Below are 27,770 nucleotides of genomic sequence, written 5' to 3' on the forward strand. Positions count from 1 at the left end.
TTTCTCCAATGAAAACAACCCCAAGTGCCTCAGCCTTTCCTCATACGATCTTCCTACCATACCAGGCAACATCCTGGTAAACCTCCTCTGCACACGTTCCAGTGCCTCCACATCCTTCCTATAATATGACGACCAAAACTGCACACAATACAACTTAATTCCTCTACCAATAAAAGCCAGTACGCCATATGCCTTCTTCACCGCACTAATCTAACCTATAAACATCGTATACAGCGCAAAAATACTTGATCTTGATTCAATGCAAATGTTTATTGGGCTGTTTCTGATTTGGTTTTAATGCTGGGTCACCAGAGAAATGCCATTAGGCTCCTGCACCTTGACCATGGGCCAATTCTTGAAATCTGATTGGTTGGCGCAGCGAAGATCCGGGACCAGGCTGTGATTGGTCGCCCCGCTGGAGGTGGGACCTCCGCCGTCATGTTGTCCCCGGTCCCGAAGAGGCCGTGCTCCCGCCTTTCTCTCCGAGCTCGGGGCGGCCTCAACCCCCCGGCCCCGGCCCCGGCCCCGGCCCCGATCCCGACAGCGCCAGAAACACGGACTGGTGCCTGCGGCGCTGACCGCAGAAGCGGCCGCCTTCCATGCAGACTCTCGAGGCGGCATCGGAGAGCGGCCCCGGCCCCGGCCCCTGACCCCGGGGAGGGAGCGGCCCCGGCCCCTGACCCTGCCCCCGCCCCCGGGGAGGGAGCGGCCACGGCCCCGGCCCCTGACCCTGCCCCCGACCCCGGGGAGGGAGCGGGTCCGGGGAAGGGCAGGCCTCCGGTCCCTTACTACCTGAGCAATTTCCTGCTGGTGATGGAAGCGGTTCTGGGGAGTGAAGATAAAGAGCTTTTCAATGAAGACGATAATTACTGGCTGGGAACATTCCAGAAACTCTCAGGTGATTAGACAGAGGCACTGAGCTGGCAGTAAATTGTGGCCAAGTCCATTCGAGCAGCTTCCGCTGGTCTCAGGAGAGCAGAGCACTGACTGATCCAGACCAGGTGGAGTGGTCAGGTCTCCCAAGGCTCAATGTGTTGTATGAATAGAACTAGAGCCTGTCTCTGACTCAGGAGTCATCGTGGGGGTGGTGGAACCTACTTCACCTAGAATTCTTTGAGATTTGACAGGAAGCACACTTGCTGCTTTTTTTTTGTGGAGAACAATCAACAACAACATCCCTTCGTACCACTCCAGAGCCAAAGGATCTTGGTTGTTGTGTTATTGGAATCATAATTCAAATGTCTTGAGCAGGGAGGGGAAGATGTTCTTGGTGATAGGGTCTAGTTGGATTTGGCAGAAGTGTTTAAGGATGGTGCATTGGATGCAGAGACTGTTGCAGTGGTAGGTGAGGATGAGGGAGACTGTCTTTATTGCATTGGGCGGGGCTTAGAGCAATGGAACGGGGAAATGTAGATGGTGCAATGGAGGGCTGTCTGGATGACAGATGGAGGCGAAGCACATTACGCAAAATAGGTAGACGTGGGATGCTGGCGAGTGGACTGCCTCTTCATCAGAGCAGATGCAGTAGGGGCAGAGGAATTGGGAGAATGGGGTGGAGTTCTTGTAGGATACTGGGAAGGAGGTGTACTCCAGGCAGTTATGTGAGGATGTGGGCTTGTAGTAAATGTCCATCTGGAGGCTGTCACCAGAGATGGAAATTGGAGGAACAACCCCTGCTACTTGGGCAGTCTACAGCCTGGAGGACTCAACATTCACTTCTCCAATTTCAAATAACCTCCCTTCCCACCCCCTCCCCAACTCTTCCACAACTCCCTGCCACCAATTGGATTCATTCCTCCTATTGACCAAGCAGATTATACCCTCTACCTGTCTTCACCTATCCCCACTTCACCACTATGCCACTGCCACCCCTTTTATCTGCAGCTCCTCCCACACCCACCCCTCAGGCTTACACCCAAAATGTCAACTTTTCCACCTCCTGATGCTGCCTGGCTTGCTGTGTATTTCTAGCCTTCTGCCTGTCTCTCCTTATTTGGTCTGGCCTAAGTGGGGAGAAACATTTAAAAGGGATCTAAGGGTCAACCTTTTCACACAGAGGGTGGTGGATATATGAAATGAGCTGTCAGAGGAAGTGGTGGAGGCTGGTACAATTACAACATTTAAAAGGCATCTGGATGTGTATATGAATAGGAAGGGTTTCAAAGGGTATGGGCCAAATGTTGGCAAATGGGACTAGATTAATTTAGGTTATCTGGTTGGCATGGACGAGTTGCACTGAAAGGTCTGTTTCTGTGCTGTACATCTCTATGACTCTAAATGTGCCTCTGGACGCATGGCAATGTGGTTGACCCTTAAGTTTGGGCAATAAATGCTGGCCTAGCCAGTGATGTCCTCCTACATGAAAGTAACAAAAAAGTAAAAACCGGCAGCTGACATAAAAGAATGTCCTTAACTCATATTACTGTTTACTTGCTCTACTTACTGAGTGCTTCATTTTATCCACAGTTACTGGCCAAAAGCTCTATGTGCGACTCTTTCAACGGAAGCTGAATTGGTTGAAAGTGACTAAACTGAATTATCCTGATATTGGTATGGATCTGACCCCCACCATTGAGGAACTGAGCCTTGCAGGCTTGTTACTGACAGGTATGGGCTCCCAAAGGGAGGGTAGATTTTAATCAGTAAATTGAAGATAGCTGTGTTACTGAATATAGAATCCTTTTCCATCTCCATGACTCCAGCATGCGGAGACCCTCACCCATTCATGTGGCCACCATCTTAGACTTTCTGGGACTTTCTACCCTGCACCTGACAAACTTTCTCAAAACTCAACCTTTGGTAAATTTCTTCCATTCACTCAGTGTCTGCAGCAAAAGTGTGGTGCTGGAAAAGCACAGCAGGTCAGGTAGCATCCAAGGGAACAGGAGAATTGGCATTTTGGGCATACGCCCTTCATCAGGAAAGGGCCTGCTTCTTTATTTGATCTGTTACTAACCTTTGCCACTCTCCAGTAAAATCTTACGGCCTTTTGCTGTTCTTCAGATGCTGTGCCATATATATCTGAAACCAATGGTGTCACTGCAGTAAACATTCAATTTGGGCTAGGCTCAGGGTCCTGGGGGAGGCAGCAACTGTCCCTTATTTATATTGTTTATCCCCCATTCCCCAGGCATTCCTGGCCCATACTATTCTGGGTCCCAGTGTGTTATACACTGACAATGATCTTTTCACCTTCCCAGAGTCAGATTTATGCAATGTCTCAGAGGCCCTGAACCTGCTATCTGCTCCTGAACTCAAACTAATGGCGAGAAGCTTCCACCTGCGATCCCAGGGTCAGAGGGCAGAAATATTGGAGTCTCTGCTACATTTGGCCAAGCAACAATCAATCTTCAGCTGCAGTCAGAAGCCATCAAGTCCTGGCCTCGCCATTCTCAACAGGTCTTTCAAAAGACACCATTTAACTTTGTACCAGCTGCATGTTAGAGCAGAGTGGAGCCCATGCCCCAGTGAGGGGGGAGGGGGCAAGCAAAAGCAATAGGATGGGGGTGTCTCTGCTCCAGGGAGGGATAAAGCAATGGGGAAGTGAATCGGGTCCAGGAGGTTGAGGGATTTGGGTTGTAGAGGAGGGCAAAGGCAAAGTTTCTAATTGTGGGAGGTTTTTGGACTGGGACAGTGTGCAGACTCTTGACGGGTAGCAGTTGGGGAGGAGCTACATGATAACTGATGGTAATGTCAATGCTGTGGGGCCTGTGTGCTTTCTTTGCTCTTTAAGGTCAGTACATTCAATGAAAAGTAGAATAAGCACTAAGGAACGAAAGTATGAGCTGATAAAAGTTGAAGAAAGCTGAGACAAGGTTGATGTGGAGCATAAACAGAGACCAGTTAGCTGAAATGACTTTGTACAGGACATTGGTGAGGCCACTTTTAGCATACTACACTCTGGTCTCTCTGCTCAAGGAAAGATGTTGTTAAACTTGAAAGGTTTCAGAAAAGATTTGCAAGGATGTTCCTGAGATTAGAGAGTTTGAGCTATAGGGAGAAGCTGAATAGGCTGAGGGTAGTGTGTATGGAATGAGCTGCCAGAGGAAATGGTGGAGGTGGGTACAATTACAATATTAAAAGGCATCTGGATGGGTATATAAATAGGAATGGTTTAAGGGATATGGGCCAAATGCTGGCAAATTGGACTAGATCAGTTTAGGATATCTGGTTGGTGCGAACAAGTTGGATCGAAGGCTCTTTTTCCATACTGTAGAACTCTATGACTGTGTACTTAAAATTTAAATCCTGCCTAACTCAATGGCTTTTGTTTAACAACGATGTGTGTTGTCAGGGTGAAGAAGATGGTCGGAAATTGTGTGAAAATTGCTGCTCCAGCCCGTGCTGTGTTCTCACGGCTATTACTACTTTTCAATCTGACGGACTGCACAGATGAAGAGGAAGCTTCCTGTGCTGGCCAGAATCAGCTGTCCACTGTGCTCATGGTCAACATGGGTCATGTCACCTTCCCTAGTTACACTGTGCTGAGGGAGAAGAAAATATTCCAGCACAGAGATGACCTGCTCAGGTGATGCCACATCTTGATCCACTCTAACTGCAGCATCCATACAGTTAATGGCAAACCCACCCAAGCTAGGAATTGCTTCTATGTCTAGCCAGATCAATTATAGGCGGAATAAGTAGAGGGGTTGGACATGTAGTTGAGTGGATGGGTGTTAGGGTGTGCAAAGCTCCCCGTGACGGTTGCACAGCATTATGCTGATTGTGATTTTGACTTCCAATGTAGAATTACTACTCTATATTCTATTCAAACACTTTTCTGACTGGCACAGTCAGTTTACTCCATCATAGACTCCATGTCCAAAGGTGTATCATCTGCTCCCTAATAGGTGTGTTGACTGTCTTTGATAGATATAATGAAGCCGTGCATTCTCTGGCCGAGGTAATCACCGCGATGACCAGTGGGTTTTGGAGTGATGCTCTCCAGATTTGTAAAACCGCCAAGGAGAAATGGAGCCAGCTGGAGAACAACAGTGACATCAGGTAATGAGCAGGAGTGCACAGTGTGGGGACTATCTCCTGGCCAGCAGTTTCATGGGAACAACACATTCTTTCTTGTTAGTACTGCACCCCCCCCAAATCTCTAATTCAGCAAATATCCCTAGAGTATTTCACAAGGACAACAGAGAGAGCATAATGTAAGAAACAGAAGAAGTGAAGAGAAAGTGTGACATAAGAATTACCAAATATCAAGTGAAAACAGCAATCCGAGGAAAGGCTGGAGTTTGAAGTGTGAGGGTATATGTTTCGTGAGACAGTATGGCAAGTTGCCAAGCTAGAGTTGGGTTGAGGTCATTGTTAGTACAGATTTTGAATTCAGTATGGTGTGTAGATGGCTGAATGTAGTGCAAAATCATTAGCAAGCAGTACAAGTTTGGATAACTCGCATCACACAGTTCTAGGACAGGTATAGCATAGGGTTAGATACAGAATAAAACTTATTCTAGTCTTTTAAACTAAAAGTAAAGCTGTCTCTACATTGACCTCATCGATTACTTCCAGAACAGGGATAGCATAGGCTTACACATAGAGCACTCTCATTAAAGTAAAAATGCCTTTACTCTTTTAAACTGAAAGTAAATCTCCCTCTACATTGACTCCATGAAACACTCCCAGGCAGGGACAACATGGGGTTAGATGTAGAGTAATGCTCCTTCTACTCCTTTTAACTGAAATTAAAGCAGTCAGCAATGTCACCATAAAACACTCCAGGACAGGGACAGCATAAAGCTCGGTACAGAGTTAAGATCCATCTAATCTTTCAAAAAAGAAAGTAAAGCTCTCTGTCCTTTACACTGCCCCATCAAACACTCCCAGGACCAAGACAGTACATATTAGGTACAGAGTACAGCTCACTCTACACTGTCATGTTAATATTCATACTTCCTGCCCCAGTATATATTTTTATTCTCCTTACTGTACCTGTCTGTGAATCTGGATCCTGCAGTGAATGAGTCGACTGACCAAAGTCTGCAATAGCAAACTGCGATGTTTGAAACCCGAACCACAAAGAAAAATCCAGAACCTTGGTGTTTTAGTCAAACTGAATGTTCAGGTGTTTACTTGGTAAGCGTTTCTTTTTCATCTTACAGTAAGTGACAAATGTTCCTTAATTTTAGGTTTCACCAGCAGCTCCCAGTGTATCTGCGACGTTTCACTGCAGGCTGGGTCTACACACGGATCAAAACCTATGGGGTTGAAATTTTACAACGACTGCACATGTATGAGGTAAAGAAATGTAGAAGTTTGATAAGACCATAGTAATTCAATAAGACCATAGTAATTTCCTGAAGAAGGGCTAATGCCCGAAACGTCGATTCTCCTGTTCCCTAGATGCTGCCTGACCTGCTGCGCTTTTCCAGCAACACATTTCCATCTCTGATCTCCAGCATCTGCAGACCTCATTTTCTCTTCATAGTAATTCAATGCCAAGAACATCAATCTAGCTGCTCCCCAACCCAAGCTGTTCCAGTATTGTTACAACACTGGCATGTACCCAACAATGTTGGAAAGTTGTCCAAGCATATACTGTACATAAAAAGCAGGACAAATCCAACCCAGCTAATTACTGCCCAATCAGTCTACTCTGGATCATCAGGAGGATGATGGAAAATGTCATCAAGAGTGCTAACAAGTAGCACCTTTCAGCATGGCGGGGTAGTGGACAGCCAAGAAGGCTACCTCAGTGTACAACGGGATTTGAGCAGATGGGCCGAGGAGTGGCAGATGGAGTTTAATTTAGATAAATCTGAGGTGCTACATTTTGATAGGGCAGGCATGGTACCATACATCAAGAACATCTCTGAACTGACAGCCAGACTACTGCGACCACTAGGACTTATAACAGCACACAAACCAACAGCCACGCTCGGACAACAACTCACCAAAACGAAGGACCCGATACCCAGCATGAGCAAAACTAATGTAGTGTACAAAATCCCATGCAAGGACTGCACAAAACACTATATAGGACAAACAGGAAGACAGCTAGCGATCCGCATCCACAAACATCAACTAGCCACAAAACGACACGACCAGCTATCCCTAGTAGCCACACACGCAGACGACAAGCAACATGAATTTGACTGGGACAACACTACCATTATAGGGCAAGCGAAACAAAGAACAGCCAGGGAATTCCTAGAAGCTTGGCACTCATCCACAAACTCCATCAACAAACACATCGACCTGGACCCAATATACCGGCCACTACAGCGGACAGCTGAAACTAACAACCGGAAGCGGCAGGGACAGGCCACTATAAACACCGGAGGAAACACCACAGAAGCGCTTCACAGGAGGCTCCCAAGCACTGAGGATGTCACCTAGACAGGGGACGAAACGTTTGCAACAAAAACTTCCAGCTCGGCGAACAGAACCACAGCAAAATCATGAGGGGCATAGATAGAGTGAATAGCCAAGGTCTTTTCCACAGGGTAGCAGAGTCCCAAAGTAGAGGAAATGGGTTTAAGTTGTGTGGGGAAAGATTTAAAAGGAACCTTAAGCAACTTTTTTATGCAGAGGGTGGTGCGTGTATGGAATGAGCTGCCAGAGGAAGTGGTGAAGGCTAATACAATTAGAACATTTAGAAGCATCAGGATGGATATATGAATAGGAAAGGTTTAGATGGAAATGGGCCAAATGCTGGCAAATGGGACTAGATTAATCTGTAGGGATTCTAAGATTAGGATATCTGTTCGGCATGGACGAGTTGGACTGAAGGGTCTGTTTCCATGCTGTACATCTCTGATTCTATAAGCTGCTCCGTGACATCAGTATGGGTTCCATCTGGGCCACTCAGCCTTTGTTCAAATATGGACAAAAGAGCTGAGTTCTAGAGGTGAGACTGCGAGCCCTTGATGTCAGGGCTGCATTCCATCATCCACAACACACAAGTCAGGAATGTGATGGAATACTTCGTAGCACGTGATGAGTGCAGCTCTAACAACATTCAAGAACCTTGACACCATCCAGGACAAAGCAGCCGCTTGATTGGCACTACATCCACAAACATTCACTCCCTCCACCACTGACGCTCAATAGCAGCAGTGTGTACTATCTACAAGATGCACTGCAGAAATTCACGAAAGATCCTCAGACAGACTCCAAACCTGTAATCACTTTCATCTATATAATAGACAATAGGTGCAGGAGTAGGCCATTCAGCCCTTCGAACCTGCACCGCCTTTCAATATGATCATGGATGATCATTCCTAATCAGTATCCTGTTCCTGCCTTATCTCCATAACCCTTGATTCCACTATCTTTAAGAGCTCTATCCAACTCTTTCTTAAATGAATCCAGAGACTGGGCCTCTACTTCCCTCTGGGGCAGAGCATTCCACACAGCCACCACTCTCTGGGTGAAGAAGTTTCTCCTCATCTCTGTAGGGCATCTAGAAGAACAAAGCAGTAGATACATAGGAGTGTACTCAATGGGCCAAATGGCCTTACTTCCACTCCTATGTCTTATGGTCTTATAGGAATACCATCACCTACAAGTTCCTCTCCAAGCCAGTCACCACCCTGACTTGGAAATATGTCACTGTCCTTTCACGGTCGCTGGGTCAGAATCTTGGATTTCTCTCCCCAATGGCATTATGGGTCGACTCACAGCAGGTGGATTGCAGCAGTTCAAAGGGGCAACCAGGGGTGGACAATAAATGCTGGCTGGCCAGCAATGCCCACATCCCACAAATCATTTTTTATTTTTAAAATTAACTGCAAGGCCTAGGTATCTTATGTGGGCCTTCAGAATTGGAAACAGTGGCATTGGTTGGTTTAGTTTAACTTAATTAATCTAATATAGTGATTGAAGCTGCTGATACCATTATGTTTTGAATCCTGTTCTCAGGAAGCAGTGGAGGAACTGCAAAATCTTTTGGAACAAAGCATCTATTGTCCAAGCAGCCGTGGCTACTGGTGGAATCGACTGAGTCTGAATCTCCATCAGCATCTGAAGCAGACTGATCAAGTAATTGAGATTGCTTTAAAGTTATGATGTTTGATATCTTTGCCAACTACTTGTATACATGAGCATGTTGCTATGACCGGACAGACCCTAGTTCTAATTGCTGTATGACAAGATATCCATCTTATCTTTCACACAGTGGTGGGAATTGAACCCAATGCTCCAATTCTGGTGTGCTTTACTACATAATAAAGTTTTGATAACTAACTAGGGTCGGTAACCTGGTTGAGAAATGTTGAAGTTTTAAATAGGCAGTGAAAGTTGATTTGTACTCAGCTGACTAATGATCTCCTCAGATTATTCTGTTACAATGGTTTCTTCATATGATTTTGGCTTCCAGGCAATCCACTGTTTGCGGAAAGGATTGGATGATGTCTCAGTTCACATGGGCCATCGGCTGGCTTTATATCAGCGTGCAGTACGGATTCGTGACTCCCCAAGCTACAAGAAATGGCATCACCTTCTTCAGAATCTGCCAGTAGTGAGAGTACAGGATGTGCCACATGTGAGTGTCTCTAAGGAAGTCACAGCTCCAAGTTATTGACCCACTTTCTTTGTCTTCGTCTGACATAAATAGTTTGTTGAAATCATTTTATTGATTTGTGTTATTTCCATGAAATTGTGAGCAAAGGCCTGACTAGGTATTGGTGCAAAACCAATACAAAATCTGACCCTCCATTGTAAGATGCAATAACAACTGCTGCTTCATTTCACAAGGAAACTAGATCTCCTTCCTCCCCCTAGCCTGGTAGAGGATTGGTCCCAGTTTGCTGAGCTCCACTCCTGAAATCACTGACACTAGCTGGATATCTGACCACAAATGCCAGTTACTTGGCCACCTGCCCCACGTAATTGTTTACAAGAATTTTCCTCACCAGAACTTCCAGTGGAACTATATGGTCGTAGACCATAAGACATTGGAGCAGAATTAGACCATTTGGCCCAGCAGATCTGCTCCACCATTCGATCATACCTGATATGTTTCTCAACCCTATTCTCCTGCCTTCTCCCATTGCTGATTGTTTGCCTTTGAGATAAGGCTTAATTGTAATTGGTCTTCCCATGCATCCCTCACAATTCCAGTGTTTTCTTCATTCAAGGGACTCTTGCATTATCCTGTAAATGATTTCAGGCAAGTCAAGGATTGGAAGTGGATCCCACCTGATTGTAATTTTCTTTCTAGGTGACGATAAAGGGCAGGTTATGCCCAGGGATGGGCAATGCTTTATTCCTAATGGAGAACACCAGTGAAGGACCAAGTTTGGGCCAAGGGGAGTCTTGCAGTACCATTATCTGTTCAGTGGAGGAGGTTTCTCTGGCCTACTATCGGCAGCAAGGTTTTGATCAGGGTAATCACTGCACTTAACCTGCTCGAGTTTCTGACAGTAAAGGCTGTGTGATGATCTATCACTTTCTTTCTCTTACAGGAATACATGGTGAAGGAACCACATTCTTAACACTCTTTGGACTTCTCTTCTGGGACATTATCTTTCAGTCTGGAATCCCAGATGTTTTCCGAAATCCCTATCAGGTATCTGTAAAGTGTCGCTGTATAATGATAATCTTCCTCACATCCACCGTGTATCTCATGCCCAAAACTTAATTCAGTGTCACCTGGATCTTGTATAGTCAGCCATTAGGAACCTGTGTGTCTGGCTCATTTAATCCTATCATAACCTTGACACCTTCGTCAAACTTTCCCTCCATTACATTGATTTCTTTCATGATTGTCATTGCAACATTTGACCAGCAGAATGGTAAAAAGCAAATTGAATAATGAGTTTCCCATCTGGGAATTGCTGTGTACAGAAATATTAATGTGTCTTTGTGTTTAGGCATGTCCTCTGGATCTCTACACTGATTGTTTTTATCAGCAACGGAGGGAATGCATTGAGTCACGGGTAAATTTTCTGAAAAATGCATCCAAAGAGACCCTCTGCACACTCATCGCTGATGTATGGAATGGTCACAGAGACATAAATGCCACATTAGTTAACTGGGAAATCTTCAGCTCGCTTCAGCAGACTCAGGTATACAGCATATGTATTTACAATGGAAGGATTACGGTTTCTTCACCTATTAAAGAGGAACCTGGATTATCTGAAAGAGTTGGGCAGGCACTATTTCGTTCTGATAATTGATTATTCAGTTAATAGTTTTCCGATAAATCTGCTCCCTGTTCAGGAGACTAGGCAGCAGCACATCTTGCGCAAGCCCCCGTCCCGAAGATCCTCTTCGGATAATTGATATTTGGATAATCGAGGTTCCTCTGTATTCTGTTGCAATTTCAGTGAAAGGACAACTATTGACTGTCTTTTGACATGTGTATGGGTTTTTCAGAGCCTGGTGAGCTGTCTGGGTGGTCCATTCCTAAGTGGTATTTGTAGGATTCTGGCCAAAGATTTGAGGAATGGCAGTGCGGGTCTCCCTGATCTTGTCATATGGAACAGCCACAGCTGCCAGTACAAGGTGAGTAGAAGTGAGACTTTGTCTATGCAAATGTATCCTACATCTTTACACACTGCAAAACCTGAATATACACGGTTTCTCTTCCCTGAAGTGACTGCCTTGCTTTAAAAGCTGTCAATTTTCTCTGGTTTCCAGCTTGCAGAAGTGAAAGGTCCAAGTGACCAACTCTCTCACAAACAGATGGTGTGGCTGGACCAGCTGCAACGACTTGAGGCTGACGTCGAAGTTTGCCATGTCAATGCAGTCGGTGCAAGGAGCCACCAGCTCAGTTAATGCCAATTGCATAACCCAACTTCTCACTGAAGCTACAGTCCAGGAGGACAACCATGCTACATCACTCCCTGCAGTGATACACCCAGCTGGAAATAGCTATATGGATGTGACACTAGTGAGTGACTGAAACTAGCTGTCTTCCAATGTTGCTGCTGTCTATGATACTCTAAAATAGCCCAACTCTTCACCGATTTGTACTCCTGTTGCCAAACTGCTCATAGAAAGAACATGCACTTATTAATATTGATATTACAAAGTGAGACAGCAGGAAGTAGACTATTTCCTTCTTTACAGAAGTTTTTTTATTTCTAGTTTCCATCATTTGCACTGTTAGCAAGTTTTAATAATTGTACAAGCAGCTCTGGAAATGTATTTTCAAAATACATTAAATATTTCTTACTGTGCTCTAGTATTGACTAGCTTCTGTGGTACATGGCCTGTGTGTTGACTGAGGAAAGTTTCAGTACTATATAAAGTTTTCATATTGAGTAAACTTAACACTGACAAAAACAGAAAAGGAGCAACTCTAATTTATTATTTCCAAGTTTGTTAAAGCTACGTTGTAAAGAGCTTACTGCACTAAATCATCCTGAAGCTATGAAGATGGCTAACAGAATATTGCAAGAGGAGTGGAGAGTGAAGTCTTGCTTAATTGTATAAAGCTCAGGTAGATCACAACTAGGAATATAGTTGGCAGTTTGGCAGACTTCTCAGAAAATGTATTATTACCATAATGATGAGAATACAGACACTGTTTGCCTGAGTTTCAAAGAATGAGGGGCAGTGGAGTGTTTAATCAGCCAAGATCATACTGAATGGTGGAGCATTTTGTATTCTTCCTTTCAAATGTTCTCTTGTTAAAAGATGCAAATTGGTCTCTATAAAATGACAGACTGTAGCCCAGCAAGTTAAGGAACATTTACACCAAAGTATTTATTAGAGGCACACAGGATGAACAAATACAGGTTTGGAAATACATCATAATGCACACAGTGCACAGCAGCTGAAACCCAGCCCTCCCCTTCCAGCACCTGCTGACAGCAACACCTGCTAAACCTGGAATTAAATTTTAAAAAAACAGGTGCTGAATAAATAGAACACAGAAATAACCAAGCAAAGAAAAGCAATACATCCCATCAAGAATGGGTTGGAAAATGCAAAAAAGGAAAAACATCCTCTATTGAATACTATTACTAAAAAAGGATTTGAATCAGTCATTCTACTTCCTAAGGATCTGTGTAGTTTCTGGTTCCATTGTTTTTAGCATTAAGGGTTTGACCTAAAAACAAAGCATTAGTGAATAATTCCCTTGTTTAAAAGGCTCAGGATCCTGGAGTTTAAAACACTGATTCAAAATAAGAGTTTTGTAAAGAACAAATTAAACTGTTGCAGAAGCTTAACTGTTAACATTCCCTAATTGGAAGTTTCTGGCCATTTTGCATCACTTGCCTGTGACAGAATGCTCAAACTGGACATGTTATTAACAAAAGACTGTATTGGAAACAAGGATACATATCAACCAGGAAAAAGACTAACCAGAGAACACAACTCAGCACTAGGTTTAAACAGACTAGAAAGATAAATCATTGTGATTAAAAAATAAAATTATTTTTCTAAAATATGAAGGCAAACTTAAACAAGCTCAGCCATTCAGGTTTGTCATCAAACCTGCACATCCATTAATGCCCAGCAAGTGCCTTTCTCACTTATCTACTGGATATCAGGAAAGATGGGGAACATCTTTGTATCTGCCAATTTCTTATAGGTGCTGAAGTTTTCCAGCATTAGGTTCTTTATTTACTTCTGGGAATAAAATTCTTGAGAAGTCCAAGAACGTGGATGTCACGAGTTACTGAGCCACTGTTGTTAAGAGTTCAGCAATCATAATGAAGAATTACAAGAGCCATCAGACTGTGATAAAATATTTTTCCAATAATGCACCTGTTTGCTCAAAAATGTAAAAGCTGGTAGGTGTAAAACAGACTCATCAGTAGAGAAAAAGTGCAAACTGGAAATACATAGCAAGTCACCAAGCAGATAGACAGTTAATGTGTGGACAGCCCCTTCAGACAAAAGTTGAAACTCATCCAATGCATTAACTTGCACTGAACTTTCATAAAGCGACAGACCTGCCAGATAAATCTTACATTTTCATCTCCTTTAACGTTCTCTTAATAATTCTCTTTCTAGATTACAAAACTCAAACAAAGAACTGCTACCTAAGATGGCTGGTGCCACCTCCTCCACCTCCAAAAGAACTTGTGCAATTTAAGCTATATGGTTGTCAATGGGAATCTGCAAAATCCAGGGTTCATTCCAAACTGGAGACATGCAGAAGTGACAGCAAAAAGATGAGCTTTCAGATCCTTCCTCTCAGTCTTATCAGCTCAGATTCTACAGCTTTCCCATTCAGCATTGTGTAGATGACACATCTTTATATGAATGATGACAATTGGAAAGTTTCAAGTTAGCTTTACTGAGGGTAACTGCAAATGCAGGTGCCATTAGACTCAAATTTCCTTTTGCCTTCTGCATAAAAATTGGCCAGCCATCTTGAATCTTCAGTGGAAATTAAAAACAAAACTGAAGTCATTGCAGATCAAACTGTTGGTAGTTCTGCAAAAATGTTACAAAGTTATAGTGATCTCACTTTCATAAGCACATGTTTTTAAAAGAACTAGTCACCAACTTCCTGTGAGTACAGAATTTCAGCCTACGCCAAATTGATAAATGAACAGTTTGTGTCAGCTATGGCAGTAGGCTTATGTCAGGATCCCCACACACTGGCCCAATATGACATTAGAAAATATAGCTGCTTTATGTGATTACAACAAAATTAGATATAAATTAATCACAGTTCAGATTACAACATCCGGGCACTTACAGGAGAGGAATTTTACCGAAAGACTACAGAGTATATTACTGACAGGTTACAGTTCCCACCATCAGGCAGTTCTAAGCCCTCAGTTGTATTTTGGTAGGAATTAGTACTTCCTACTGCTCCCATCCAGCAACTGCTTTATATGCGTGGCAGCTAACAATTGGAAAATGCTGCCAAAATCGAATTATAAAGAAATGTCTGAAAGAAATGATCTTAGAGCCAAGATCTACTTATGTCCTGCAGTTTGTTCAGACATGACAGTGAGAATCAGCACCTGCAGGAACTGCATCCCAGCGAGAGACAGCCCCGTCAGAAGCAGAGAATGAAATCCAAGCAAAGGTAGATTTCGATGATTCATTTGGCAGAGAATCTGATAGCAGCAGCGTTACAACACTGAACACAAGTCACCAGAATACACAGGATGGCAGGAATTAAAATATGCCAAATTAACTAGGTTCAATGCTAAATGATCTACATTCCCTGGACTAAGTCTTAGTTATACTAATTTGAAAGGCCTATGTGATGTTTCTTGAAGTAGTAACTGGGCAGCAGGGAGATGCTCAGTGTCACAGAGCAAATTCAATAATTCTAGTGTAAAGGATCCTCTCCACTGAGCACATCACAGAAAAAAATAAACTTTATATTCCTTGGACAAATGGAACTTATTTCTCCATCATATGGTCATGGTCAACCCCAAGATCTCAACAGTCACCATGTTGCCAGCTGGATTCAAAGCTGGTCAGAAATTATCTATTTTTTAAATGTACAAAAAATAATTTATTCTGGAAAAGCTTTTTAAAAAATTATTGGATTTTTTATAAACTCTTTCGGCACACTTGGCCATTAAGGTGAAAGTGCTGAGGAACACTTAAGGCACCCAGTGAGATTACAATTAGTGCAATGTTTCTGCTGTCACATTGTCAATACGTCAGGGTCATACTGCTGGCAGAATTTCAGCTCATCAGACTGGTCCCAGAGAAAAAACACCAGTGTCTAATCCACTTTGAACACAAAATAGGCAATGAGTGGCAGCTTATGGTTGCAATTGCTTTGAGAAAACACCAAAGGTTTCTTCAATATAAAGTATGTTTTAAAAAGCCTCTTGGAGCTGTAGTGTGTTTACGTCGAGTGCTTACCCTCTTAAAAATATCTGTGCAAATTTCTACTATTTTGCATATTCAATACTCAGTGTCAGACAGCAGCGTTCAGTTTGATACGGTTTAGCTTTTAGCCTTTGATGGGATGCTGATGCCTCACTGTTCCCAATCCAAGGACCTTCACTCATCATTGGCCAGCGTTTCTGTAGAAGGCCAAGTTTTGGCACCAGTGAGTAGGAATTTGCTTAGGGGAGTTCCCAGAATACTTCGTCGACAGAGGTTCCCAACAGGGGAGAAGGGAAAAGAAGAAGAAAAACAGTCAAGCGTCCCAGGTACTTCACTGAAATCTTTGGCCTGGAAATACATTCTATGACTGTAGGAGTCGGAAAAGCTGGTTAGGCAGGGGTCACACCAATACTGGCGAACACGCTGCTGCAGAGTTTCAATGTCATCTGCCAATATCGAGATCTTATGAAAGGCAGAGATGAATCCTCCGTTGGTGATCTGTGCCTCAGGGATCCAGCGTAAATAACACTGCTTCCAGAGCTGGGTATGTGCACTGCTGAGATGCGGCAGAATGATTCCATGCAAGTCCAAGGGCTTTGAGTACCAGTCCCTGAAGTAACGCTCCATATTGCGATCGTGGCTCTCATTAAGCTGCACTAAATCAGGGCTCGGTCGTTGTAATGAGTTCCGGCGCGGGAAGAAGTCATGCTGGTCACTAAGCTTTCCATTCTTCATCGTGTATACTGAATAGATGGAGGAGGAGGAGGAATTCTTCTGGCAAGAAAGAAGTAATAAAATGAACAAACTGCTTCTGCAGTTTTCATTTTTCACAGCACAGTGTCGGATAACATGCAAAGTCCTCATAGTGAGCCCCTCTCTAATCTCTTCCCACGTTACAATACTTTCATCTCTCGAGATTCTACTACATAGTTCCTTTCCTCATAGCCTTAAAATCAAGGCATATTATGGTCTTTTCTTCTTCATACAATTTACAAGCATTAATACCCAAGCAAGGCCCCACTTTGACTGCAACTTGCATGTATTCCAGCTCTGGCCTTGTCCTACAGTATGGCCTTGTCCTACAGTTTTACTCTTAGCACAGATCACATATAAGCATTACTGAGAAAGGAACTGGAGTTCTTGGGATTCTCAAGCTAACCTGATAACATTTATACTAATAGCTGGGTTGGACCATCTCATGTTACCAACATTGAAGAGACCATTCCTCCTCTGGTTATCAGACAGAGGGCAGAACGGAGCTAAGAGCTAATTGTACACGAGTCTCAAGATAACATTTAAAAACAAATAGTCAAGCTACAATAGCTAATCTCAGGGTCACGTACCTTTGCTCTTTTGAAAGATTTGATTGTCCCATTCTGCACACAGGTCACACTTTTGCCAATGTATAGAGGATTATTGAACAGCGTTAGATCTTTAGCTGTGAACTGAAGAAACCAGTCCCAGACAGGGGGTAGTTCAACACTTTTCCCTTCACAGTGCAGGTTCCCATTAGTGGCAAAATCCTGCAGTTAGTCAGAGAAGGAAATTAAATTAAAATTAAATCACCAGTATAATATTACAGACATGGTCATTTGGTTTATATTGTTTAGAGATTATATAAACTTGAGAAGAGAATTGTTCCACAACAGTCAGCGATTTGGAAAACAGGGCAAACTGTACTCCATTAATCAGGAACTCAAGGAGAAGAGAACTGTACCTCAACAGTCACCAATTTGATGAGAAAGCAAACTGTATGCCACCAGTCAGCAGAGGAGAGGGCAAGCTCTATCTCAACAATCAGCAATTTGATAGGGAAACTCTTCCCCAAGTTGAGAAGGCAAACTTGAGAAGAGCACAAACTGTACTCCAACAGTCAGCATCTTCAGGAGAGAGCAAACAGCTCTCCAAAAGTCAGTAACTTAGAGTCAGAGTCCTATAGCACAGAGACAGGCCCTTTGGCGCAAACTGGTCCATCCTGACCAAAATGTCCATCCATGCTAATCCCATTTCCCTGCACTTGGCCCATATCTCCTGAGTCCTAGCAACATCCTTACAAATTTCTTCTGCACTCTTTCCAGTTTAATAACATCCTTCCTACAGCAAGGTGACCAAAACTGAACACAATACTCTAAGTGCAGCCTCACCAACATCCTGTACAACTCTGCAACACAACTTCCCAACTTCTACACTTAATGCCCTAAATGATGAAGGCCAGTGTGCCAAAAGCCTTCTTCACTGCCCTGTCTACCTGTGACTCCCTTTTCAGACTACCATGCACTTGAACTCCAAGGTCCTTCTGTTAAGACCATAAGACATAGGAGTGGAAGTAAGGTCATTCGGCCCTTCGAGTCCACTCTTGCCATTCAATCATGGCTGATGAGCATTTCAACGCCACTTATCCGCACTCTCCCTGTATCTCTTAATTCCTTGCAAGATTAAGAATTTATTAATCTCTATCCTGAAGACATTTAACGTCCCGGCCTCCACTGCGCTCTGTGGTGAATTCCACAGGCCCACCACTTTCTGGCTGAAGAAATGTCTCCTCACTTCCATTCTAAATTGACCCCCTCTAATTCTAAGGCTGTGCCCACGAGTCCTAGTATCCCTGCCTGACGGAAACAATTTCCCAGCATCCATCTTTTCTAAGCCTTGTGTTATCTTTTAAGTTTCTATTAGATCTGCTCTCAACCTTCTGAACGCCAATAAATACAATCCCAGGATCCTCAGTCGCTCATCGTATGTTAGGCCTACCATTCCAGGGATCATCCGTGTGAATCTCCGCTGGACACACCAGTGCCAGTATGTCCTTCCTGAAGTGTGGGGCCCAAAACTGGACACAGTATTCTAAAAGTGGCCTAACCAGAGCTTTATAAAGTCATAGTACCACCTCACTGCTTTCACATTCCAACCCTCTTGAAACATTACATTTGCTTTCTTAACCATGGACTCAACCTGTAAGTCAACCTTTAGAGAATCCAGTAATAGCACTCCCAGATCCCTTTGTACTTTGGCTTTATGAATTTTCTCAGTTTATAAAATAGTCTTTGCCTGTGTTCTTTTTTCTGAAGTGCAAGACCTCACATTTGCTCACATTGAATTTCATCAGCCATTTCTTGGACCTTTCTCTTAAATTGTCTAAATCTTTCCGCAGGAGAAAGTAAGGACTGCAGATGCTGGGGATCAGAGCTGAAAATGTGTTGCTGGAAAAGCGCAGCAGGTCAGGCAGCATCCAGGGAACAGGAGAATCGACGTTTCGGGCATAAGCCCTTCTTCTTCCTAAAGAATTTTAGCAACAACCGAGGTTAGGCTAATCGGCTTATAATTTTCCATCATTTGTCTTGCCCCTTTCTTGAACAAGGGGCTTACAACAGCGATTTTCCAATCATCTGGGACTTTTCCTGACACCAGTGGTTTTTGAAAGATTATAACCAATGCCTTCGCTATTTCTTCAGCCACCTCCCTTAACTCTAGGATGTAGCCCATCCGGGCCAAGAGATTTATCCGTTTTTAGACCTTTTAGCTTTTCTAGCACTTTCTTTTGTAATGACCACCATACTCAACTCTGCCCCTTGACTCTCCTTAATTGTTGGGATATTACTCACATCTTCCACTGTGAAGACTGACACCAAGTATTTATTAAGTTAGAACATAGAACAGTACAGCACAGAACAGGCCCTTCAGCCCACGATGTTGTGCCGACCATTGATCCTGATGTTCTTCAGCTATTTCCTTATCTCCCATCACTAGCCTTCCTGCATCAATTTGGAGCGGCCCAATCTCTACTTTTGCCTCTCGTTTGTTTTTTATAAATTGAAAGAAACTTTTACTATCATACTGGCTAGCTTACCTTCATAATAAATCCTCTCCTTCCTTAGTTCTCTCTTTGTTATCCTCTGTTCGTTTTTGGAGTCTTCCCAATCTTCTGAGTTCCCGGTGCTCTTGGCCACTTTATAGGCTGTCTCTTTTCCTGGGATACATTTCCTGAGTTCCTTCGTCAGCCATGGTTGTCTAAACACACCACCCCCCACCCTCCTCCAAACCCCAGGTGATCTTTCTTTTCTTTAGGATGTACCTCTGTACTGTGCCTTCAATTACACCCAGAAACTCCTGCCATTGTTGCTCTACTGCCTTCCCCACTAGGCTCTGCTTCCAGTCAGTTTTCGTCAGTTCCTCTCTCATGCCCCTCTCTCATTACCTTTATTTAACTGTAACACCATTAAACCCAATTTTGCCTTCTCTCTTTCGAACTGCAGACTGAACTCTACCATATTATGATCGCTGCCTCCTAAGTGTCCCCTGACTTTAAGATCTTTTATAAAGTATGGCTCCAGAATAGCCTGCTCCCTTGTGGGCTCCATCATAAGCTGTTCCAAAAAGTCATCCTGTAAGCATTCCATGAATTCCCTTTCTTGGATCCACCGGCAAAATTATTCACCCAGTCCATTTGCATATTGAAGTGCCCCATGATCACCGTGACCTGATCTTTCTGACATGCCCTATCTATTTTCTGGTACATCTTGCACCCCTGGCCCTGACCACTGGTTAGGAGGTCTGTACATAACCCCCATTATGGTTTTTTGCCTTTGTGGTTCCTCAACTCCACCCACACAGACTCCACATCATCTGACCCTATATCATTTAATGCCAAAGATTTAATTTCATTCTTAACTAACAGAGCAACCCCACCCCCTTTGTCCACCTCCTTGTCTTTTCGATAAGTTGCAAATCCTTGGATGTTTAACTGCCAGTCCTGAACCCCCTGCAACCACATCTCTGTGATACCTACCACATCATAATCATTTATGATGATTTGTGCTGTTAATTCATCTGCTTTATTTCGAATGCTTCGAGCATTTACCTTAATGCTAGTTTGCTTATCCTCATGATTTCCATCACCTCTACCTAAGTTATCCTTCCTTTTTGCTTCATTCCTAGTCTGTCTTAAATCCTGCACACATGCTAACCTGCTGCTTAACTTTCTACTTGACTCCATACTCCCTGTTGCTTTCCTGTTTTACTTCTTACACCTACTATTCACCACGAAACTCCTGCCTTTGACTTTTCAAAATGCAAGACCTCACCCTTACCTATATTAAAGTCCATTTGCCATTTCTCGACCCATTTCCCCAGCTGATTAAGGCCCTGCTGCAATTTCTGATAACCTTCCTCACTGCCCATGATACCTCCTATATTACTGTCATCTGCAAACTTACTATTCATGCCTTACACATTTTCATCCAAATCATAGATATAAATAATGAACAGCAATGGGCCCAGCACCGACCCGAGGCAGTTCACCAGTCACAGGCCTCCAGTCCAAAAGGATTCTTCCACTATTACCCTTTGCTTCCTACCATCAAGCCAATTTGCCAGCTCCCCCTGGATTCCATGCGTTCTAACCTTCCAGAGCAGCCTACCATGTGGAATCATATCAAAGGCCTTACTGAAATCCACATAGACTAGGTCTACTGCCCTGCCCTCATCAACCTTCCTGGTTACTTCAAAAAATTCTTAAATTTGTGAGGCATGATCCCACTCACAAAGCCATGATGACTACTCCTAATCAAACCTGTCTTTCCAAACGTGTATATATATCTTCAAATCTTTTCAAGTAACTAACCTACCACAGATGTTAGGCTACTGGTCTATAGTTCCCACATTTTCCTTTGCAGCCTTTCTTGAATAAGAGCACAACACTCACTACCCTCCAGTTTTCCAGGACTAATGGCTAATGATGCAAAAATATCAGCCAGGGCCCTGACAATGTCTTCTCTAACCTTTTGAGGAGAAAACTGCAACCCAATAATCAGCAACTTGAGAAGGAACTGCCCTCCAACAGCCAGCAATTTGAGTAGAGGTCAATCTGTACCCTAACAGTCAGAAATTTGAGGAGAGGAAAAACTATAGCTAAACAGTTAGCAACTTGTGCACCCACCTGACTTTGTTGCATCTGCTGATATGGGCTGTTGAAAAGGAACGTGCCAAACAAGGGAATCCGCAAGCTATCATATAAGACAGTCAGATAGGTTTCAGTGAATTCAAATGCAGCTGGAAATTGTTGCAGTAGCTGCCAAACACAGTCCAGGAACAGCAGGAACAGGGGAGACTGGAGTACATAGTAAAACAGTCTTAGCTTGAATACATCCATATCTAAATTAAGACATCACAGCAAACGGTCTCACTCCCAATATTCAAATGGTACAGGCATGTTTCTTTACAGCAACAATAATCTCAAGAGCAACCAAAAGAATCAGCAGAATTTCTAAACAGTATCAGCAAAATGTTAAGGCAGCTAGAGAGTTTCCCATATGAAGCCACATTAAAATTCAACCCACGACTTAAAATGTAATTATTGACAATAGCAGAAGATTAAAGCCGCTGAAACTACAAAGTGGTTGATTAGTTCGCAAGCTGACCAACTCCCAGCACAGCTTTACTGCACTATGCCATATCATTAACTGAAAGTTCTAATTTTAAAGTAACAAGTGAGTGCAAGGTAATCCTCACCTCATGTTTCTCAGACTCTCCAAGATGGTTACAACGATCCAAAAAGCGGTAACCAGCCACAACCCATTCCTTCTGGATTAGGCTTTGAAATCCCAGTATGGTGCGAAAATGAGGATCCAACATCACCTGCATTATTGAGGCTATCACACAGTTCAGATCTCTTCCTTCCTCCTCTGATGAAGAAACACACAGTCAACATCCATTGAAATGCAGCTGTGAATTCAGAGCAGCTAAGAGAGAACATGCAGCTTCTTTCACAGGATTCAAATACTTAGAGGTGGAAATTGGATCTAGCAGCAAAAAGGATTAACTAAGACAAGTGTTAGGAAGAGTGGATCATTCAGCTCCTCCAACCTGCTCTGACATTCAATATGATCACGGCTGATGTGGCTGTGGCCTCAACTCCACTTTCCCGATTATACCAATAACCACAGATCTCTTGTTGACCTAAAATCTCTCTAACTTGGCCTTGAATATATTCATTGATCCTGCTCCCACTTCTCTCTGGAGAAGGAAATTCCACAGACCAATGACCGTCAATAAGAATCTCAGCCTTAATTCCTTAACTTTTAAACTTTACCCCAGATTTTAGATTGACCAGTTACTTAAGCAACCAAGTTGCAGTTACCCAATGGCAGGCTACACCGGAGAGTTAAGTTGCTTCCTCCTTTACTACAAAATATGGAATACCAGAATCTGCAGAAACTGAACACTGCATTGCATTCAGGATAAGGCTTGCACTAGCACAGCAAACATTTATCATTAATAGCTTGAAAAAGTTAATACTCACCATGAATGATGACAGAAATATTCTCACTATACATCCACTGTGCAAGTTCTGCAGAGTGTTTTAAGAACAGTCTATGAAGAGAGAAAGAAAACATTAAGTGAGCACTCAAAACAAGTATTTCCATTTATTCCTTCTCTCCTTCCATTCCTGACAATATTTAACTACAATTAATATGATTCTATGGGTTCCTGTCTGTGCTGTGGCACAACTTCCATGGGCACAATAAGATTCTTAAAGGACTTCACAGGGTAAATGCTGAAAGGATGTTTCTCCTCATAGGAGAGTTTAGGACCAGAGAGTATAGTCACAGAATAAACGGCAGCAATTTAAAGTTGAGACAAGAAATTTGTTCTCTCAGAAGGTTAGGAGTCTTTGGAATTCCTCACCACTGAGAGCTGTGGGGGCAGAGTTCTATTGTACATTTAAGGTTAAAATAGATATTAATCAGTAGGGGAATTGATAGTTATGGAGAAAGGTCAGGAAAATGGACATGAGGAATGTCAATCAGCCATCCTTGGAATTCAACGGAGACATTATAAGCAAGGTGGACAATGGGGACCCAGTTGATGTGGTGTTCCTAGATTTCCAAAAGGCCTTCGACAAGGTGCCGCACAAGAGGCAGCTGCATAGGGATGCATGGCTTTAGGGGATTGGTTGACTAACAGGAAACAAAGAGTAGGGATAAATTAGTGCTATTCTGGTTGGCAGTGACTCGTGGTGTGACTCAGGGATCGGTGTTGGGACCGCCATTATTTACAATTTATGTAGATGATTCGGAGTGAGGGACCATGTGTAGTGTGTCAAAATTTGCAGATGATACTAAGATGAGTGGCAAAGTGTGCAGAGGACTTTGAAACTTTGCAGAGGAATATAGATACATTGAGTGAGTGGGCAAAGGTCTGGCAGATGGAATACAATGTTAATAAATGTGAAGTCATCAATTTTGGTAGGATTAATAGTAAAAAGGGCTACTACTTGAATGGTAAACAGTTGTAGAATGCTACGATGAGGGGGGCCTGGGTGTCCTTGTGCATGAATCTCAGGTTGGTCTGCAGGTACAACAGGTAATTAGGAAGGCAAATAGAATTTTGTTCTTCATTGTGAAAGGGATTGAGTTTAAAAGCAGGGAGGTTATGTTGCAGCTGTAACAGGGTGCTAGTGAGGCCATACCTGAAGTACTGCATGCAGTTTTGGCTCCCTTACTTGAGAAAGGATTACTGGCACTAGAGGGGGTTCACTAAATTGATTCGAGAATGGAGGGGGTTGGCTTATGAGAAACTGAGTAGACTGGGATTACATTCACTGGAATTCAGAAGATTGGGGGGGGGGGGGGAATCTTATAGAAACATATAAAATTATGTAGGGAGTAGGTAAGATAAAAGTAGAGAGGATGTTTCCACTGGCAGGTGAAGTTCGGACAAGATGGTATAGCCTCAAGTTTAGAGGGAGCAGATTTCGGACTGAATTTAGAAGGAACTTCTTCACCCAGAAGGTTGCTCATCTAGGGAATTCCCTGCCCAGTGAAGCAGTTGATGCTACTTCAGTAAACGTTTTTAAAAGGTAAGGTAGATATTTTTTGAACAATAAAGGAATTAAGGGACATGGTGAGAGCTCTGGTAAGTGGATCTGAGTCCACGAAAAGATCAGCCATGATCTTACTGAATGGCAGAGCAGGCTCGAAGGGCCAGACAGCCTACTCCTGCTCCTCGCTCTTATGTTCTTATCCAATTGAATTACAGAGCACACCTTACAGCCAAACAGCCTACTCCTGTTCCTATTTCTTAGTTTTATTAGCAAAGGTTCCATTAGACACCTACCCCTCACCAGGGTCCAGTCGCTGAGGACACTGACTCGTGATGGGGTACAGGTTCTGCATGCATAAACCTGAGCAATGCTTAGGAGTACTGCGGATGCTGACTTGTGCTAGAATCTGAATGCCATATGCAGGGATGTAGAGCTAAGATAGAGTTCAGCCATGATCTAACTACAAAGCTAAATGGCCTTACGTGCAGAATGCTTCAAGATGTGCAAAACCTGGAGCAGTAAAAGAAAAATCTCAGGTGTTCAAAACTGAACTGCAGCCCTTCACTAACATGACTAGAGAAACTGGAAATATCCTCGTGTAGGGTTTCTCTTCTTGCAGCACGTTCCTACCTGATATACTCCAGCCACCGGGTGTTTTCCAATAAGGACAGCCACTTCTCATCTGTTTCTTCAAATAAATCTACAGTGAGGCAGATTACATTCACGTGATTATTTGCTACTTAATTCAAAAGGTTGATGACTCTTGCAAATGTTTGGAAGTAAGGTGTTTTCTGGTAAATGAAATTGCTAATATCTAACTCAGTTCTACAATGAAGCTCAACATGCAGTCACTGCATCAAATAATCAGCTCACTTTTAATGTCAATAAAATCGTTGTCCTTTTACAAGATCAGGAGTGGCAGGAGGGGAACGGAGTTAAGAGATAGGTAGAAGAAATAAAGTAAGACTACACAGCCATAGTGAGAGGACTAGATAAGTTGATCAAAGGGTTGGTCACAATAATCAGGTTTTGTTGAAGTCTTTTAAAGATGGGAAAGTTTTTTGGGTGAGGGGGAGCAAAGAGTTCAGAGAGAATGAGAAAAAGTTTAAGGAGGGTAGAGTTTGGGGAGAAAAAAAATAGAAAAACACAGGGTCAGCCTAAACTGGAACTGGTCAGAGACACATGGAGGGGGGGGGGGGGGGGGGGGGGAAGAGAGGAGAGAGAGAAAGTGAGAGCGAGACAGACAGACAGAAAGAGCAAGACAGAGAGAGAGCAAGAGAGAAAAATGCATCTGCCTACACCAGTTCAGGGATCAACAGAAATATTCATGTTATTGCCTAACTTCCCTAAACCAGTCAGTCAGTGAAGCAGTGCCACACCAATACGGAAACTAAGGGAAATGCAAACAAATTCCCTGCTCCAACACAATCACACAAAAATATAAAGTCTTACCAAACTTGGTCAGTAAAGCACACACAAGTAATAAACAATATTGGAAAGTCCTGAATCGCACCTCACCATTAATGCACAGTTGCTTGAGTCTCATCAATGCTGCCTGCACCTCTGATATATTTGGCAAGCTCTTATCCAAATCAGATTTAAATACTTCACTCTTGTCTGGATGACTCTGTGCTATTGCCTTGAGGATCCTATTTAAAGGGAAAATAGTTAAGCAGGTAGCACTCTGCTCAAGACAGACAAAATGCATTTATTTTCCAAGCAGTAGACATTTCTGCTACATTCCAACAATAATGTTGCCGACTTTGCTAACACATAAGCAGCAAAAATACTGCCATCCCAGTGAGAACCAGCACCCATAGGAATGATGCCCCAGTGACAGCCAGCACCTGTTGGGAAAGGCAATGGCCTAGCGGTATTATCATTAGAATTTTGGGGCCGCACGGTGGCTCAGTGGTTAGCACTGCTACCTCACAGCACCAGGATCCCAGGTTCAATTCCAGCCTCGGGTGACTATATGTGAAGTATGCACATTCTCCCTGTATCTGCCTGGGTTTCCTCCGGGTGCTCCGGTTTCCTCCCACACTCTAAAGATGCAGTTCAGGTGAACTGGCCATGCTAAGTTGCCCATAGTGTTAGGTGCATTAGTTAGAGGGGAAATGGGTCTGGGTGGGTTACTCTTCGGAGGGTCAGAATGGATTGGTTGGGCTGAAGTGCCTGTTTCCGCACTGCAGGGAATCTATTCTAAACTGTGTCCCACTGAGAGTCAGTGTCGGCTATATGTACATTGACTTAACTATGTATATAACAAAAAAAAAATTGCAAAAGCATACTAAAACCTGAAATCTATGAAACTTTGACTCAGTTCTAAGGAACAGTGTTTGAAACTGAAGCAAATGAGCGTGCATAAGTTCAGGAAAACCCAATGAAGAAATGGACGTTGTGGTTATTGTTGACTTATTTGAAATAATTGGATCATGTTGAAAATTAATCATCTGTGCTGTTCTGCGGGTATAGAGAGAGTTATTGTCTTCTTACCTTGTGTTGTGTTTTCTCAGCTTTGGCCCGGGTTTAATGTTGGCCATTCTCACCAGGGAACTGCCAGTCCAGTGATGCCAGCACCACATCTGCAAATAATTAGACAAAACCAAACTTTTCAAGTCAATCACAATTCCTTCAAACATGCAGCACTCTCAAACTGCAATCATTTCACAAACAGTAAACTGTGCTCATCGTCATATGCAAAGTTCTCCTGCTTTAATAAAAGGTTTGACAATTCAGTTACTTTACAAACTGAAGGAGGAGCTATTTATTTGGATTTGAATTACAGGCCTCACACATGCAGAGTCACTGAGAGAAAAACATTTTCAATTGAGGATAATAAAACAAAGATGAAGAAGGGTCGCCAGACTCGAAACGTTAACTTTGTTTTCTTCCCAAAGATGATGCCAGATCTGCTAGCAATTTCTGTTTTTGTTTCAGATCTTCATTCCAGATCTTCCCTCCACCTCTCCCTAGACACTTCCCATGGACCAAGTGCCTGCATCAAAGTACATTTTGTCAGAACAATCGCCATATTTCAGATCAGAATTTTCTGACTGAATTTCCAAATCTTACTAACCTCTCAGACTGATCAGTACACATTAACCTGCAGTATAAATACTGTTTGAAGGAGCTCACTCCTTGATATGTTGTACTGTGCTCCATACTCTCCTTCAAACTGGAGATCTGGATGCTACTGTAAAACAAAGGCTTGTGAACTAAAAATGCAGCA

At 43.1% G+C, this 27,770-nt stretch overlaps 2 protein-coding genes across 4 annotated transcripts in view; one reads left to right on the forward strand and one right to left on the reverse strand.

The window, feature by feature from the left end:
• The first annotated feature begins 312 nt into the window (after positions 1-312).
• Positions 313-27,723, forward strand: fan1 (FANCD2 and FANCI associated nuclease 1). 2 transcript variants are annotated; one of them, XM_043680325.1, is made up of 13 exons: positions 313-898; positions 2,467-2,607; positions 3,201-3,399; positions 4,295-4,528; positions 4,873-5,004; positions 6,141-6,249; positions 8,875-8,994; positions 9,332-9,496; positions 10,175-10,340; positions 10,419-10,522; positions 10,827-11,021; positions 11,332-11,460; positions 27,479-27,723. In XM_043680325.1, exons 1-13 carry the CDS (start codon positions 439-441, stop codon positions 27,512-27,514), a joined length of 2,190 nt encoding a protein of 729 aa, XP_043536260.1. In that variant the 5' UTR covers positions 313-438; the 3' UTR covers positions 27,515-27,723. The 2 variants fall into 2 exon arrangements, with proteins under 2 accessions (XP_043536260.1, XP_043536257.1); XM_043680322.1 differs by lacking the exon at positions 27,479-27,723 and adding an exon at positions 11,596-12,137 and having other exon boundaries at positions 319-898.
• mtmr10 (myotubularin related protein 10) overlaps positions 12,642-27,770 on the reverse strand; it is a 32,089-nt gene continuing 16,960 nt past the window's right edge. The window contains exons 9-16 of one of the 2 annotated variants that reach the window (XM_043680327.1): positions 27,035-27,123; positions 26,057-26,187; positions 25,169-25,238; positions 23,015-23,085; positions 22,225-22,397; positions 21,653-21,823; positions 17,061-17,240; positions 12,642-16,488 (exon numbers count right to left, since the gene is read on the reverse strand). In XM_043680327.1, coding sequence (XP_043536262.1) covers positions 15,892-16,488; positions 17,061-17,240; positions 21,653-21,823; positions 22,225-22,397; positions 23,015-23,085; positions 25,169-25,238; positions 26,057-26,187; positions 27,035-27,123 — 1,482 coding nt within the window. In that variant the 3' untranslated portion in view covers positions 12,642-15,891. Of the gene's footprint in view, positions 16,492-17,060; positions 17,241-21,652; positions 21,824-22,224; positions 22,398-23,014; positions 23,086-25,168; positions 25,239-26,056; positions 26,188-27,034; positions 27,124-27,770 lie in introns of both variants that reach the window. The other variant, XM_043680326.1, reaches the window with a different exon arrangement.

The sequence above is a fragment of the Chiloscyllium plagiosum genome, chromosome 40 (genome assembly GCF_004010195.1).
Source record: "Chiloscyllium plagiosum isolate BGI_BamShark_2017 chromosome 40, ASM401019v2, whole genome shotgun sequence".
In the NCBI taxonomy this organism is placed as follows: Eukaryota; Metazoa; Chordata; class Chondrichthyes; order Orectolobiformes; family Hemiscylliidae; genus Chiloscyllium; species Chiloscyllium plagiosum.